At 50.6% G+C, this 14,756-nt stretch overlaps 1 protein-coding gene across 1 annotated transcript; it reads right to left on the bottom strand.

Moving 5' to 3' along the window:
- Positions 1–17: 17 nt before the first annotated feature.
- Positions 18–14,544, bottom strand: BUD13 (BUD13 spliceosome associated protein). The gene is made up of 11 exons (XM_075909785.1): positions 14,333–14,544; positions 11,533–11,626; positions 9,557–9,641; positions 8,796–8,853; positions 7,150–8,120; positions 5,671–6,026; positions 5,309–5,417; positions 3,926–4,064; positions 3,329–3,513; positions 2,482–2,563; positions 18–1,620 (listed from the first exon to the last, which is right to left on the bottom strand). Exons 1-11 carry the CDS (start codon positions 14,452–14,454, stop codon positions 1,527–1,529), a joined length of 2,295 nt encoding a protein of 764 aa, XP_075765900.1. The 5' UTR covers positions 14,455–14,544; the 3' UTR covers positions 18–1,526.
- Between the last annotated feature and the right edge of the window lie 212 nt (positions 14,545–14,756).

The following is a 14,756-nucleotide window of genomic DNA, read 5'->3' as shown; positions in this document are numbered from 1 at the left end:
GAAACACCACACACAAACCCAGTTAAAAAACAACGTCATTCTGTACAATTATACATCCAGGTTACAGGACTGCTAGAAATTTAACATGTTAAACAAAAAAGGAGCAACACCTTCCGACGGGGAGAAAGCCCCACACGAAGAAGCACATTTCCTAAACAAAACCTTTGTGCCATACTTCCCACCAGAACCCACCCACAGCACAAGAGGCATAGGAGCTTAATTACCATCCTAAGGCAAAGGCCTTCCATGGAAACAACTGGGGCATTTGACACATTCTCTCTGCTAAGTAAATCGAGAACTCCAGCAGCCTTTGAGGTGACAGGGGCCTTAACAAGAGGAAGGAGGCCAAAAACTGCCCCCACCTGCACTGTGGCTCAGAGTCTTTGCAAGTTTTACTGCAGCAGAACAGTCGGCTTTTCTGAACGTTTGATTTCAACCGACAGACAGACAGCAAAGCTGGGACTAACGTCAAGTTAGTTCAGCAGAAACCAGCCCGTTTCTTTTGAGCATCAGATAGCAAAGTCACAATCAGGGTCATTCGTTTAAACCCACCGTTAATGACATCCGGCCATAACCAGCTGCCAGAACTTCTATTCAGGATGAGTTTGTTGTCAAATACAGCGGAAGAGTTTCTCCCCCACACGCCATTCTTCAACAACCCTATTTAAGAAGGGACCAACTAGTGATGCTGCAAAGCATAATAGGAACCATTCATCTACTTCGCCTAGCTCAGAGCTAGGGACAGGAGAGGGTTCTTGCAACGTTCACTGCAAGTCAGTGAATCCACACGCTGCAGGACAGAAGAGCCACACCAAGCTCCTTCACAGTGACACTAGGCAGACCTGCTGGAGCACCGCAGTGACAAGCCACCTAACGGCATTAACGCCGATGATGCAATCGCTGCCAACAAATACCGGGTCAGCTCCCAACAGCGCAAATCTCGATCTCCAGTTTGCAATCCTGACCCACGAGAGCATCAGTATTCTATGAATGGGTTTCCTTTAACCCTCTCTGCACCCAGAGAAGAACCTGAGATTTGGGACAACTGAAGATCAGCAGATCCCAAAAACACTTCCAAGGGACTGAGAGGTCGGCTGAAAAGAGGGTTACAAACGTATTCATATTTAATCTACTAAAAATATATTAAATGCCAGAAACCGATGTCTCTTCTGCATCTCAGAGCAAGTCCAAGAGAGCAGAACTACTCCTGCAGGTAGCCAGATGCTGCATTTTCCAGCTGCTCACAATAACGCTGCAGAAGTTCTCTGTGGCCAGGGAACCAAGTTTTCCCCTTCTCCACTGACTGGACAGAGCGACTTGTTCTCAGCTTCTCCCAGGAGCATCTTGAACTCCCCTTTAGAGGCAGCCTTGCCACGTCAGTTGTCCAGTGACTATCAGGGAGAACTGTGCTCAAGGAAGGAGGAGTCATTTCTTACAGCTCTTGCAATGGAATTAGGTGCACTGAGGTCTCTCTTCCTCCCCGCTGCAGAACCAGGGTTGGTCTTCCATCTGGTTTTCTCTTTTGTTTACATGTCCTCAACGCTCCACTTATATGCAAGCTCCTGAACTGCCTTCTTGCTGGCTAGCCTAGCAAAGCGCTTCTGTTCAAAGCCATTGGACCTACAAAACAACATCAGCAAAAGTGTGGGTCGAAGGACAATGCACCATGCCAAACCATTTCTGAGCAATGAAACATTCTGGAACAACCAGACGGCTCTCACTCCCTTCCATTTCTAGACTACTGGCTCCAGGGGCCACCGGTCTCTTTCCGGTTTCTAACGTCAGATGTCCAGATTGCAAAAGCTACGTAACCCCACGTGGACAAGACTGACCAACTAGGGAGACTGGTCTTGTAGCTCACCAAAGCAAGGGGCCGCAAAAGACCACACGGAGCTGTATTAGCAAGAGGGGAGCAGCTATGGGAAGTACAGATGGTGAGAAAATGGTAAATATTTTCTGTGGGAAATTAAAACCATTTCATGGACATCTTTGACTTTTTCATCAAACTATTAAAAAAACCTGTTGATGTTCAACAAGAAACAGACAGGCTGGGGGACTCCTCCCACCTCACGGGGAAGGGGGGGAAGGAATGGAGAGGAGGGTGGGAAAGGGGAAGAGAGATGGAGCAGCACATTCACAAATCTGAAAGCCAGGAACCTGTCATTTCAGTGTGACCAACTATGTTTAAAATTACAAGCACAAATGCCACTAAAAAGCCATTTCCACCCCTCTGACGAGAAGCCTGCAGTGTAGGCCGTCCAGGCCGCTTCAGCTGTGCTGGTTTCAGGGCGTTGCTCCAGCACCTCTCCCTGGCATGAAAGTCATACAATAACAAAAAAAGGTTTGGGAAGCTCCTTAAGTCAAGGGAGTGCATGAAAATGCCTGGTACGTATGCCTCCCCCACACCTCTGTCTGGGTTATCCCTCTGCTTTTCAGGGCAGAGGCCCATCTATTACCATGCTAGGTATCAGGAATGCCTACCTGTCCACTCCATCCCAGCGATAGCCAGGCCATAGGTTAAACCTGTTGAGGGGAGGTGCTGGTCCATTGTACCTGGGCTTCTCTAGAGACAGAGAAAAGCAGCAATATAATCCATTACTACTCGGGCCAGTCCCGCGGGTACATTAACATCAGACTGCTGGAAGCCGCCCGCTGCTCACGGGCACAACTCTCAAATGCCTTGTGTCTCTTTGAATTCTCTTGGCTCTTCAGAGCAGAGCACCTCTGCTCACCCAGACTCCCAGCCAACCAGAACCCAGCTTGCCAGCAACAGTCCAGTCAGTCGTTATCCCAGAGAGTACAGTGTATTAACAGCCGCCTTGCTCACCGCTGCGTCACTGGAGCAAGGGTGTTAAGAAGCGGGTAACTGACTAATCGTGATTAGTCGATGAGGGGCCCTGCTGCGGCTCTCCAGTTTCAATGCAGCAGGAGCCAAGTGTGCTGGCAGCCCAGCTCCTACCACATTTAAACTGCAGAGCTGCAGCAGGAGTAGGTCCCAGTCCCTGCTCAAGCCGGGTCCCGGACCGCTGCGCCTCTGCCACGCGGCTCTTACTACACTGAAAATGCAGAGGCGCAGTCCTGGCTCCCACCGGTCCCTGACCACTGCGCCTCTGCCTCCCCTGCCTCCCTCCCCTCTGTACCACAGACACAGTGCTGGGGGAAACCAGCTTTTAAGCCAGCTCCCCCCAGCACTGGTTCCTGCTCCCCCACCCTCGCTGCCTCTGACACCGAGACAGTGGGTGGGGGAGAGCGAGTAGGTGAGTTGTGACTCGATTAGTCACTTACATCCCTACACTGGAGCCCTGACCTGCCGTAAGTACAACCCCACCTTTCTTCTCCTGGCTCTCTTTGGCTTTTTTCTTTCTGAGGAAGTTAGCCATGGGGTCCCCTTCTCTTTCCTGCTCTCGAAGCATCTGATCCAAGTCCTTGTCATCAATATAACGAGCCAGTGGCTTCTGCATCTCTTTTACTGCATCTTCCACGTTCTGCTGCTGCTGCCTACTCTGAGCCAGGCTGGAAAAGAAACATAGGAAGCCTTCCATTAGCGAAAGTCAGTCCCAGGATGCCTCCTGTTGATTACTCAGTCTGCTTGTCTGAGTGCAATCCCGTTCTACCAGCAAGGGCACAGCACTCACAAGCCTCGCGCCAGTGCAGGGCAGGAAGGTTCAAGAGACCACTAAGATGACAGAACATTTGGCATCCCAGTCACAGGGTCAAATCCAGAATCTTGCTGCCTGGCCAGAGTTCCGGGAAAGGAGTCCAGTGGATCTCAGGCTAGCCCCAAAGGGGCTTGCGTTTATATCACTACAGCTACCACCCCAACTGCCACCTTTGCTGGCCTCAAGATGTTACCCCATGAGGAGGAGGGGATGTTATGCATGGACAGAAGGGCTGAAAAGTTTGCTAGGAAACTCCAGGGTCTCACCCCTTGCCCCACTTGGCATAGAGCTCATCTCTCTCGGATTTCGCCTCCGCCTTCTTCTGCTGCTCACGTCGTTCCTGCGCAAGATCCCTCTTGCGGCCGGATTTGTCTCGAAAGACTGTTTCGGCATTCTGGGACTCCTCTAAGGACACGAGAACGTGCGGGTTAGTCATTTTACAACACTTCCAAAATCTCCGTCCAGTCAGGTCCCCATGTCAATTCACTTCAAGAGCCTTTCGGCTGCTATGCATGTTTTTGTCTTTAAAGTAGTCCCGCCTCAGAAAAAGACCATGAACCAATAACAAGAGAACCACCACCAATTTCTAGGCACTCCCAACTGTCGTCTGTAGGTAGTCTCTCTCCTCCGACTCTTTTACAAAGTGCTCACTGAGCAAGTAGGGCTGGAGCGCTCCCTTCCCTCCTTCCCCCCACCCCTCCCACTGCTGAACCAGTTAACTAACTGAATGGGATTTTACATCCCTACTGGAAATCAGTGCACTAAATATTAATACAATTTCTGGGTAAATAGTGGGGTACATAAAATGGGTAAAAAGTATTCAGAAAAATAATGCTGTGAACTCTGTTCCATGTGGTTTGCTACAGAACTAAAACAGACTCAAAACACATTGCCACTTCTGAGTTTAAGAAAACAATGTACCTCTAATTCCCAAATAAAACTTTTCATTTGAATAAACAGTTTTCTGTTGTAGACTTAGAACTATTGGCATTTCAATATTTACATTTAATAACTGGACCACGCCACTTGCAGCAAATATATTCAACTTCATCCTTTTCGCCTGTTCTTGTTTTCTTAAAAAGCCTTTGAATACTCACTTGTGTTCTGAAATGTACTGCTACACATTTGCATTTCCTTCCCATTTTAATTGGTCAAATCTTTAAACCATTATGTGGTGGGCATGAGATTCATCACTGCGTTCAGGTGCGCACACCCTTCACAGCCTGCGTGCATGCCTGTTTGTTTACCGAGTATACCTTCTACTCTACTACGTAGCCTTATTCCAGCAGGCAGTTTTGCACGTACACGCAGAGGACTGGAATATCAGAATGCATCTCTCTCTGGCAATGTATTTTGTTTTCCTAATAAAGCAAGTTTTTGTTTTACATATTTGAATGATACTAAAGGAGGGTGACAAATGCAAAAAACTAAAACTCTTTGTAAAACCCGGTATTTTTTTATAAAAGTCAGTTTGAACTGAAAACAAAAGGGGCTTATGCAGGCCCCGGAGGCCTTTTGCAGTGCCCAGAGAAGTACTGAGCCACAACCCCACACATCCAACACCCCTACAACAAGCACAAAAAAGCAGTGGCAGCCAGACTGTCCTTGAGAGCAGGCTGATGCCCACTGCAGACTCATTAACCCTTTACCTTCCAAATGTTTGTTATGTCTATCATGTCTCCTGAGCTCCTGCTGTTCCCTTCGCAGCAGGTCGGCTGACACCAAGCCAGCTTTACCCCCAGAGAGCATCTGGCTGGCCTGCAAATCCAAAAGGGACACCACACGTTACCACTAGCCGAAGGCTGTTTGGAGGCCCCCTCCGCGTGATGCACTGGTGATTTCGGTGCAGTTCCTAGGGAGATGTCCGCATCCCCAACCCACCTCCCCCCCAGGGAAATAACCAGCCCCTGTGTGGCAGACACACAAAAGAACGAGTGGGTCAAGAGGACAAAGCTATTCGCTCACCGCAGCTCAGGGGCGAGGTGTGCAGGGAGGGCAGCATGGGAATTACCTTTTGGTCCTCTCCTCTATCCCCTGGGGAAGAACTTTTAGAACCCGGGCCTCGAAGCGGCAGCAAGCGGGCAGGAGGGCTCCGGGAACCATGGAGCTTCTTTCCAGCTGCCTGCCTCCTTCGGGGAGGAGATAAATCGGAATCTGAAGACGCGTTCCGATTCTTCTTGGGAAGAGAGCGTTTGGAGGGGGAGTCATGGCGTAGCAGGCCTGCTCTGCGACTGTTCCGTGGCGGGGAAAGATCAGAATCAGACGAGTCCTGGGAACTCTTCTGTGGCAGTGAAGAATCAGAGTCATGCCTCTGGCGCCTTTTAGGCGATGGAGCCGGTTTAGGCTTTTTACAGGCTGGAGAAAAGCCTGCAATAATACAGAGACCCTGAATTATAATCACAGCGGAATTACCATTTGGAGCCCTGTCAAAGCCTAGATATGCAAGCGTCTGATGTGTGTCTCTGCAGAGCTGAGCTAGCCTCCTTGGGAAGCAGATGTTAAATATGGCACGCAATAAACAGCGTACAGAGAACAGAACCCCGGGCACTCCCTATAGACCTCCCTATCAAACGCTGAGGTCAGCCTCCTCTCAGCCCGGAAGTTATTTTAAAAATCCCTCTTCTTACACACATAAAAATACTGACAAGTACTTAGGCAAAAGCACATTGGTCTAACACTTTCATTCCTGAATGAGGCTATTTCCCATTAGCATGGGCTAGGTCAACTGTCCCTAACGTCACCTCTTCGCTGGAAGAAAAAAAAAAAAGGATATTGTTCATATTCGCTAGTCTTCTTTGCTGTGTGGGGGGTTCCTTTTACTCTCCGTTTGCCTTTGATGCAGATCCTTAAGGCCCTTTGGGTTGATTTCTAATCCCTTGCTAAGTCTGTGCAGAAGAGGACGGTGAGACGTAGCTTTACTATTACAAAATGTTCAAGACTAAGAATTTTGACACTTGTTGTAAGGTAAGTCCAAGTCCTACCATCTTTAAACGTACCCAGGAAAACAGTGAAACACTGATTCCACTCTGGTAGCAGCATGGAAACACTGTCACAGACAATGTTTAGAAATAAGAGACTTGAGTGATTTGCTGCTTCCTAGGGCTCACAGCTGGTGAGGGGCTGCATGAGAGGCCCTTCATCTCAGTGGCTGTAAGACTGTCACAACCAAGATGGTCTCCCAGAAGAGGGCAGTTTTGCTAAGTGCACTGGCACACCTGGAATTTGCGGGCGGTGCCAACTGAACCATACCGGCGCTGTGATTGGATGCAGAGGGAGCGCACAGCTCTCAGTCAATGTTGTGTGCAATCAGCACGCACCTCACTCCATGTGCGTATCACCTTTGTAATACCAGTAGGAAAAAAACTTCGCAGAGAGAAACCAGCAGAATCTGGCCAACCTGTGGATAGGCAATGGTAAACCAAATGTGTCGTGAGCCGCACAGAAAACCTGCATGGGCCACACATTGCCCATCACTGTCACACACACTCACCTCTTGAGCTGCTCTGTTTTTTCAGCCCACTAGGTGACCCAGTTCTTTTTCTCGGAGACGGTGATGTGGTTCTGTCAGAATTCTCTCTACTCTTCCTGGGGGGTGAATGATCTGGAGTTATCTGCCGCTTAGGATGCGATGAGGACTTATGTGGGAACCCATCTCTCAGATGAGATCGGTCTCCTTGGTCTCCTCCCTGTTGCGATTTGTCCATAGTTTTGGTGCTTTTTTTTCCGGACACTAAAGGTGCTCTTTTGGGCGACCAGTCCGGGGAGTCGCGGCAGCCTCGCCGGGGCGGCGACAGGTCCGGGGAGTCGCGGCAGCCTCTCCGGGGCGGCGACAGGTCCGGGGAGTCGCGGCGGCCCCGCCGGGGCGGCGACAGGTCCGGGGAGTCGCGGCGGCCCCGCCGGGGCGGCGACCGGTCCGGGGAGTCGCGGCGGCCCCGCCGGGGCGGCGACCGGTCCGGGGAGTCGCGGCGGCCCCGCCGGGGCGGCGACCGGTCCGGGGAGTCGCGGCGGCCCCGCCGGGGCGGCGACCAGTCCGGGGAGTCGCGGCGGCCCCGCCGGGGTGGCGACAGGTCCGGGGAGTCGCGGCGGCCCCGCCGGGGCGGCGACAGGTCCGGGGAGCCGCGGCGGCCCCGCCGGGGCGGCGACAGGTCTGGGGAGCCGCGGCGGCCCCGCCGGGGCGGCGACAGGTCCGGGGAGCCGCGGCGGCCCCGCCGGGGCGGCGACAGGTCTGGGGAGCCGCGGCGGCCCCGCCGGGGCGGCGACAGGTCCGGGGAGTCGCGGCGGCCCCGCCGGGGCGGCGACTGGTCCGGGGAGTCGCAACATTGCTTCCTGGATAGAGACTCATCTGAAGAGTCATGGCGCTGCTTCCTGGGTGGAGAAAGCTGAGGCGAATCTTGGCGACCTCTCCTGGGAGGTGATGGGTCAGGTGTATGTTTAATGTTCTTTTGTTTTGTGGTTTCTGAACTGGACATAAAAACAAAACAAGAGGTCTGTAAAGCAGCCATCATGGTTTAAAGAAGGTTAATGACTCGCCCTCCTAAATGAAGTGCTGGTTACCAATTCACATTTGGTACTTGGTTTCCCAGATAGACATTCACATAGATTAACGGCTGAACTTGTCACCTCTGATCTGTCGCTACCATTCCATAAACCCCAAAAGGGCACCTACCCCTGGGCTCTTTGAGCTCCAGTATGGCTGGCATTTAGCTTCTACCAGACTCACTTTATGACCAACATGATACTTAAGAGTGGAAGGGCTGAAACAAATTTTAAGGGTAGTCAGAATATTTCCAGGAATCATGAGAATTTAATATCTCAAGGCTGTTAAGGAAACAGGAGGAAACTCTACTGTCCTCATCTCATTCCAGCTTTGCTTGGGAGCACGCAGTGACCTACATTTTCCCTACATATTTAAATGACTATGGAATAAATCCACCTCCTCTTAGCTAGCTGCTGCTGTCTCCCCAGAGGTGAACACATTTTATCAGTGCACGAAGCAATTCTCATAGATCCCTTACCCACATCATAAGGCTTAATGGTAATTCTGAGACCCTGGGATAAAAGATGAGACAGTGAAAATAAAGTATTGTCCAAACAGAAAAGAACCAGGTGGCCACAACCCCATGCAAAGCTACATACCTTGCTGTAGGCTTGGCAGCTAGAGAAAGGTCCGAGCTTTGTGAATCTTCATTCTGATCTAAACAAGAAAAGAATCATCTCTGGATTTATGGAATACCCAGTTTTATTGTTGGCATTTCATTTTTTAGCTCACAGAAGCAAAACACTCAGAGGATGAGGATGATAAGTTGGCTCTCCTCGCTAGGGGAAGTCAGATTGAGCTGCCTGCAACCAACTAAGAGGGCCCCGACTCTCTCATCTTCTACAGAGGATAAATACGCCCACTATCATCCTCAGTTCCATAATGACCACCTGACAACTGCAGGAGTAAAGTGAAGTTGCTGAAGTGAAGTTAAAGCTCTTGTCTTTATCTTCAAACCCATGCACATCTCATCCAGAGTCCTTTCTGTTCTCTGTACTTTGCCAGTCCTGAACTGCTGTTCATTTCCTTCACCCACACTCCACATTCAACACTGTATACTGCCTCTTTCCTACAGAACACCCTCTCCAAACCAAACATCCTCTTTTTGGTCAAGTCCCTCTGGAAAGCGCATTTCTTCTGTTAGGCCCATAAGAAAATATATGTATGAAAATATGGAATGAACACCCTATATAACATAAGCCCTCTCCACCTCTGGGTTACCAAGCGGTTTTCCTATCTTCTACATACCTATGTTTAAGTGTAAATTCTGTGGCACATGGACTTCCTACATTTATGGGTATGGTACCAAGCTGAACACTTCGCTGGGGCTAAAATAACCACAACCAACACCACAGCTTACCTCCTAAAAGCTTCCATTTATTATTTGTCCGGAATTCTTCCATCCGTTTCACTTCTTCTGGACGCTCATCAATAAACTCTGCCACCTGAATGTAACGTAGCAGAGTTAGAGCCAAGGAGATTTTATACTCTCTCTCTTAAAAAAACCAAAAAAAAACAAAAAAAAAACACCAAACCCCACACAGGCAACTAATGTGGTATACCTGTATACCTCAATCATTCTACTACGCAGACTTCTTACACACTACTAGGATATGAAAGTGTAACCGTGTACACTCCACGTTAATTAATTAACACTCCAGTTAATGTGCATGGTTACACACAGACTTCCTCCCTCCCTTCTCTCTCTGTATCAGAGGCAGCTGTGAGGGGAGAGTGGAGAGAGCAGACAGGTGCCAGTACACAGGGGGAGTCAGCTTCTAAGCCGGCTCTCCGCAAATTCCAGCTCCCATGGAGCCACCTTCCTTCTGCCCCCATATTGCTGCCTATGATACAAAGGCAGCAGTACCTTGGAAGGGGGGTGGTGGGAGCCAGTGCATGCAAGAAGCCTGCTTTTAAGCCAGCTCCCCGCACATAGTGGCTCCTGGGAAATCGCCTGCCTCTGCCACGTACAACTGTGTAACCACTGAAATTTTCAGCAATTACATGTTTATTTGAATAAATGCATTTTAACATCCCTACACACTACAATATTGCTAAAGCCTCTGGCTGTATTTTGGACTGAGTTGTTCTCTGTACCTTTAGAACAAAACATCCCTTTGTACTTAAGTTGCTTAGCTTATCTCACAGCATCAACTGTACAGGCTTATTTGACTTCATTGCAAAGGGTTGTTTTAAAAACTTTTCAAAATATTTCTCTCATCTGTTATTTTGTTTTGCAACACTTCTCCACTACTTCTTTTTCATTTAAAACAAGGCCCACCCCACCACTGCAAGCAGCCTAACCTGAAAACTTAGATTTGGTTCAAAACCAGGCATTAGAAAAAAAAAAATCTCATATCAATTCCAATGGGAACTTCTTGCTTTTACTTGTCTGAAGGGAAGTTTTAGATCCAAACAGTGTCTTGTTACAAGACACTGAAGATGGGCTAGTGCAAAAGAAGCAATAAGTGAAACTGATGGGCCTAATTAAAAACCTTTCAGTATCTCAGATGCTGTTGGTAACTCAAATAAAGGTTTTTAAAATATTATTAACAACTCAACAACATCCTATTTAATGTTGCTACTTATAGTCTACCTATAGTATGCCATCAGAACCTCAGCTAGGCAAAGCCCAAGAGAATATGTTTTAGGAAGCAATTACCTAAAATTACCTAGAACGGATAAGAATCATGAAGCAAGACAGTAATTGAAAACAAATTTGAAACCTTGACACTGGGCATCCTGCATTCTTTATGCAACCTATAGTGTAAAATTGCCCTTGTGCAGCTATATCTTTCACATGCACTCAAAGACAAATCTGCCACTGAATAAGACCAACAGAGTTGCACATATGCCCATAAGGGCAACATATGCTATTAGTCAATTTTTACTATCTCTGAAAATCCTTCTTAAAACAGCAGCACTGCAGGGTCAGCTGCTCTCTCTCTCTCTCTTTGCTATAATGTTGTTTTGCTAGGTTGTTTTATTTCCAGAGACAGATGTAGCAGATAAATAGCTTATAAACCAAATGCTCCCTTTGCCGATAGCTACACAAAGCCTAGCAGACAAAGGCTCAAATCTGGTTTAAGTCTCTTGATTTACTGCAATGCAAAAAAAAAAAAAAATCTCGGAATGCAAAGTATCATTCTTTCCAGAATACTAATAAGATCTCCATACAGTTATTCACTTTTTCCACTTGCAAAGGGAGCCATTCCCACCGGGCAATGCTTGGCATGTGTTTTTCCCATGATGGCAGCAGGAAGTTTGAAAGGGTACTCAATACAATTAAGAATTTGGTTTTTGATAGCACAAGCCTTCCTACGCTTGAGTACCCACCACAGGCAGGTCGCCTTCATCCTCTTCCTCCTCCTCTTTCTCTTGTGCAGCAGAAATGCTATTCCAGCTCACATCATCATCCACTATACGCATCCTAGAGATAAAGGAGTAAACATTGTGGCATTAGACAATAACCATGGCTCAGAGGAGTACAAAGCAGAAGAATGAAACAACAAAGGACATTTATGTCCCGATTACGTAGCTCAGGTGGTACGCAAAAAAAGAGCCCTCAACAAGGCAGAGTCACAGCAATTGCTATTTGCATCCCCACAGCCCACTGTGGTAAGAGGAACTGCCCCCAATCAGCCACTTGGGGGCGATACTCTAGATCAGGGGTGGCCAACCCATTACAGGCAAAGAGCCAAAATAGTTGTGCACAGGGCTCAACAAATAATGCAATCTACTCGCCCGTGGTGAGTAGACTGCAACCCAGAAGAGCCGGGTTCGGGCGATCTGTGCATGCGCAGAACGATCTGCACATGCACAGATCACCAGACAGCGCGGCTGGCGAGCCCTGGTTGTGCATATAGCTCAAAGAGCTGTGGGGGGGAAAAGTTGTTGAGCAAAACAAACAAACAAAAAAAAAGCATCCCAGCCGCATTTGGTCAAACCAAAAAAGGACACTGTCCCTTTAAAAAAACCCTCAAGGTCACTTTTTGGCCACATCTGGCTCCCATCAGCCGGCACCACTTTGCTTCGCCAGACAGCTCTCCGCCACCTGGGGAGCTCAAGGAACTGGAGGCTGTTTCTAGGGATGCTGGGGCGGTTTCACGAGCCAAAGGGAGGTTTCACGAGTCGCACTTTAAGGGGGGGAAGGGCCGCATGTGGCTCGCGAGCCACGGGTTGGCCACGACTGCTCTAGATATACCTTTCTCTACCCTGTGAAAACAGTGGGGGTGGAGGGGAGATAAGAAAAGAAGCTACCCAAACCCCCAACACACACTGGGGGATGAGGATGGACACCAGGGCTACGTCTACACTGCAGAGTTTTCGTGCAAAAACTCGCAGAGCGACCGTCCACACAACAAGCACGTTTTTGCACAAGAAAAAGTACAGTAAGTCATCAGAAGACAGGGCTTTTTGCGCAAATGCAGAAGGTAGTGTGGACGTGTTCTTGTGCAAGAAGCCTGCAGTGTAGCCTAGGTGTAGTAAGATGAAGGCCTAAAACATAAGCCAACGTAGCACTGCCCTGGGCTGTGGCTTGAGGCCTAACTAACAACTGGCAAAACATGGCTATCATAAAGCAAAGCTAAGTTGTGAGCAAAAGGCAGGGCCCTACTCCTAGAACTTGGCACGAACAGGACTGAGGGTGCAAAACACTAATTAGTAATAGGCCAAGGTGTAGAACTGTAATTGGTACTAATCGCAAGTGGAAAGCACATGGTACCACCAGCTCATTAAAAAAAGACCTTGGTACCCACTCCTCACCGATACAGACCCAGGTTCAGGAAAGGGTTTAAAATGACAGCGTGATGGATTGAGATGAGCTAATCAAACCACACGGTCCAGGGTGATGGGTGGTATCTAAGTAGCATCAGCTATGATGTATAATTTGTTTGTATCTGTAGATAAAGTGGTGTCTTGGGAGGATAGTCTTTGTATGATCTAGCGGGCAATGGAAATTTCCCACTGATTGAGTCATTCCATTGCTACGGGTTACATACGCATAGTAGTTCAGTAGTCTAGTGACAACTTACTAGACCTAAGCTACATTACTGTACTTCACTCTACAATAAACCTGACCAAGCACCTTCGATCTGTATCTGGTTTGTGATCGTTGGGGGCTCTCTTGGAGTCTGCTGTGGAGACTAAGTGCACAAGTCAACACGGCACACATCATTGAGCACACATGCAAGCAGCCAAGAGGACACCTCAGCACTAAATCCTGACCACCTCCTGAATAACTGCACTAGGGATGTTAAAATGTGTTTATTTAGGTAAACATACACCGCAGCATGGGGTGGGGAAGCAAAGCCAGCTCCACTGTCCTGCAGGCTGGATCCAACCCCTTGCTGAATTGCATCCAGCCCATTGCAAGTCTCCACACTACAAGCCCTGAGCCTTGGTGTCTTCCCCCTCAGCTGACCAACGAAGCTCAGCATACTGATTGCAGGAGCCTCTCCCATTGACCAGGAACCACAGCCCATGGGAGCTACAAGGGCAGTGCCTGCAGGTGAGGGTAGTGCATGGAGGGGCTGCAGAGACACACTGAAAGGGGTGTGGGACCAGGGCAGGCAGGGAGTGTGCGTTAGCCCCACTGTGCGACCAAACGGGAGCTACCCAAGGTTAACACCCCACACCCTAGACCCAAACCTGAGATCCCCCTGCACCCAAACTCTCCAGACCCTGCACCTCCCTCCTCCTGCATCACAAGCCCCACGCCCCACCCCCGCCCACTCCTCTGTCCCAGCCGAGAGCCCCCTCCCCGGGCAGGGAAGCGCGAGGCGCACAACTGGTATTGTTCTGGGGTCAGCAGCCCCCCCCCCGTTCGTCACTCTGCTGACCGGGGGGGGCAGGTTACGGGGAGGGGCACAGGGACAGGAGGGGAGGAGCCAGGGGAACCCCCGGGGCGGGGCTGGGGAGCCCCAGGAGCTAGAGGAGCCCCCGGAGGGGGGGACAGTGAGGGGCGGGACCCGGAAGCGGGGACGAGCCGGGGGGGCCGGAAGCGGGGAGGGGGGGGACCGACCGGGGGGGGGGGACCCGGAAGCGGGGACGAGCCGGGGGGGCCGGAAGCGGGGAGGGGCGGGGCCCGGCCGGGGGGAGACCCGGAAGCGGGGAGGGGCGGGGCCCGGCCGCTCACCCCCTGCCGCTGCTCCCCGGCGGCTTCTTCCTCCGCTTGCGCCGAGCGGCCTGGGCCGGGGGCGCGGGCGCGTCCAGGTAGCGCCGCAGGTACTCGGCCTTGGACAGGCCCGGGGCCGCCATGGCGGCGCGGACGGGGCGGCGGCGGGGACAAAACAGCGCGCGGCGGAAACCGACCGCCCCACGCGGGGCGGGGCGAGCCCCCGCTTCCGGCGGCGGCACGTGGATGCCGCGCGCATGCGCCGCATGGCATTGGGGGGGGGCACCTTCCGCGTACGGCGCTGCGCTCGCCTCCGCGTTGGAGGGGCGGGGCCAGGTAGAGCCAGTGGCTCAGCGCGCAGCACAGGGTGCGCGCGCAGCAGGAGAGCCCTGGGCTGCATGGCAGAGTAACCACAGCCCGGCCCAGTGACTGCTCTGTGCAAAGC

Source organism: Pelodiscus sinensis, chromosome 26 (assembly GCF_049634645.1).
Source record: "Pelodiscus sinensis isolate JC-2024 chromosome 26, ASM4963464v1, whole genome shotgun sequence".
In the NCBI taxonomy this organism is placed as follows: Eukaryota; Metazoa; Chordata; order Testudines; family Trionychidae; genus Pelodiscus; species Pelodiscus sinensis.
The sequence above is the reverse complement of the archived record's forward strand: the minus strand, read 5'-3'. Positions and strand labels throughout refer to the sequence as shown.

Excerpts from the sequence above, each read along its gene's own strand:
- BUD13 (XM_075909785.1), bottom strand. The coding sequence starts at position 14,454 with ATGGCGGCCCCGGGCCTGTCCAAGGCCGAGTACCTGCGGCGCTACCTG. Across the intron at positions 8,121-8,795 it reads GCTGCCAAGCCTACAGCAAG|TTCAGAAACCACAAAACAAA; the intron begins GTATGTAGCTTT and ends TTTTATGTCCAG. Across the intron at positions 3,514-3,925 it reads TATGCCAAGTGGGGCAAGGG|CCTGGCTCAGAGTAGGCAGC; the intron begins GTGAGACCCTGG and ends TTTCTTTTCCAG.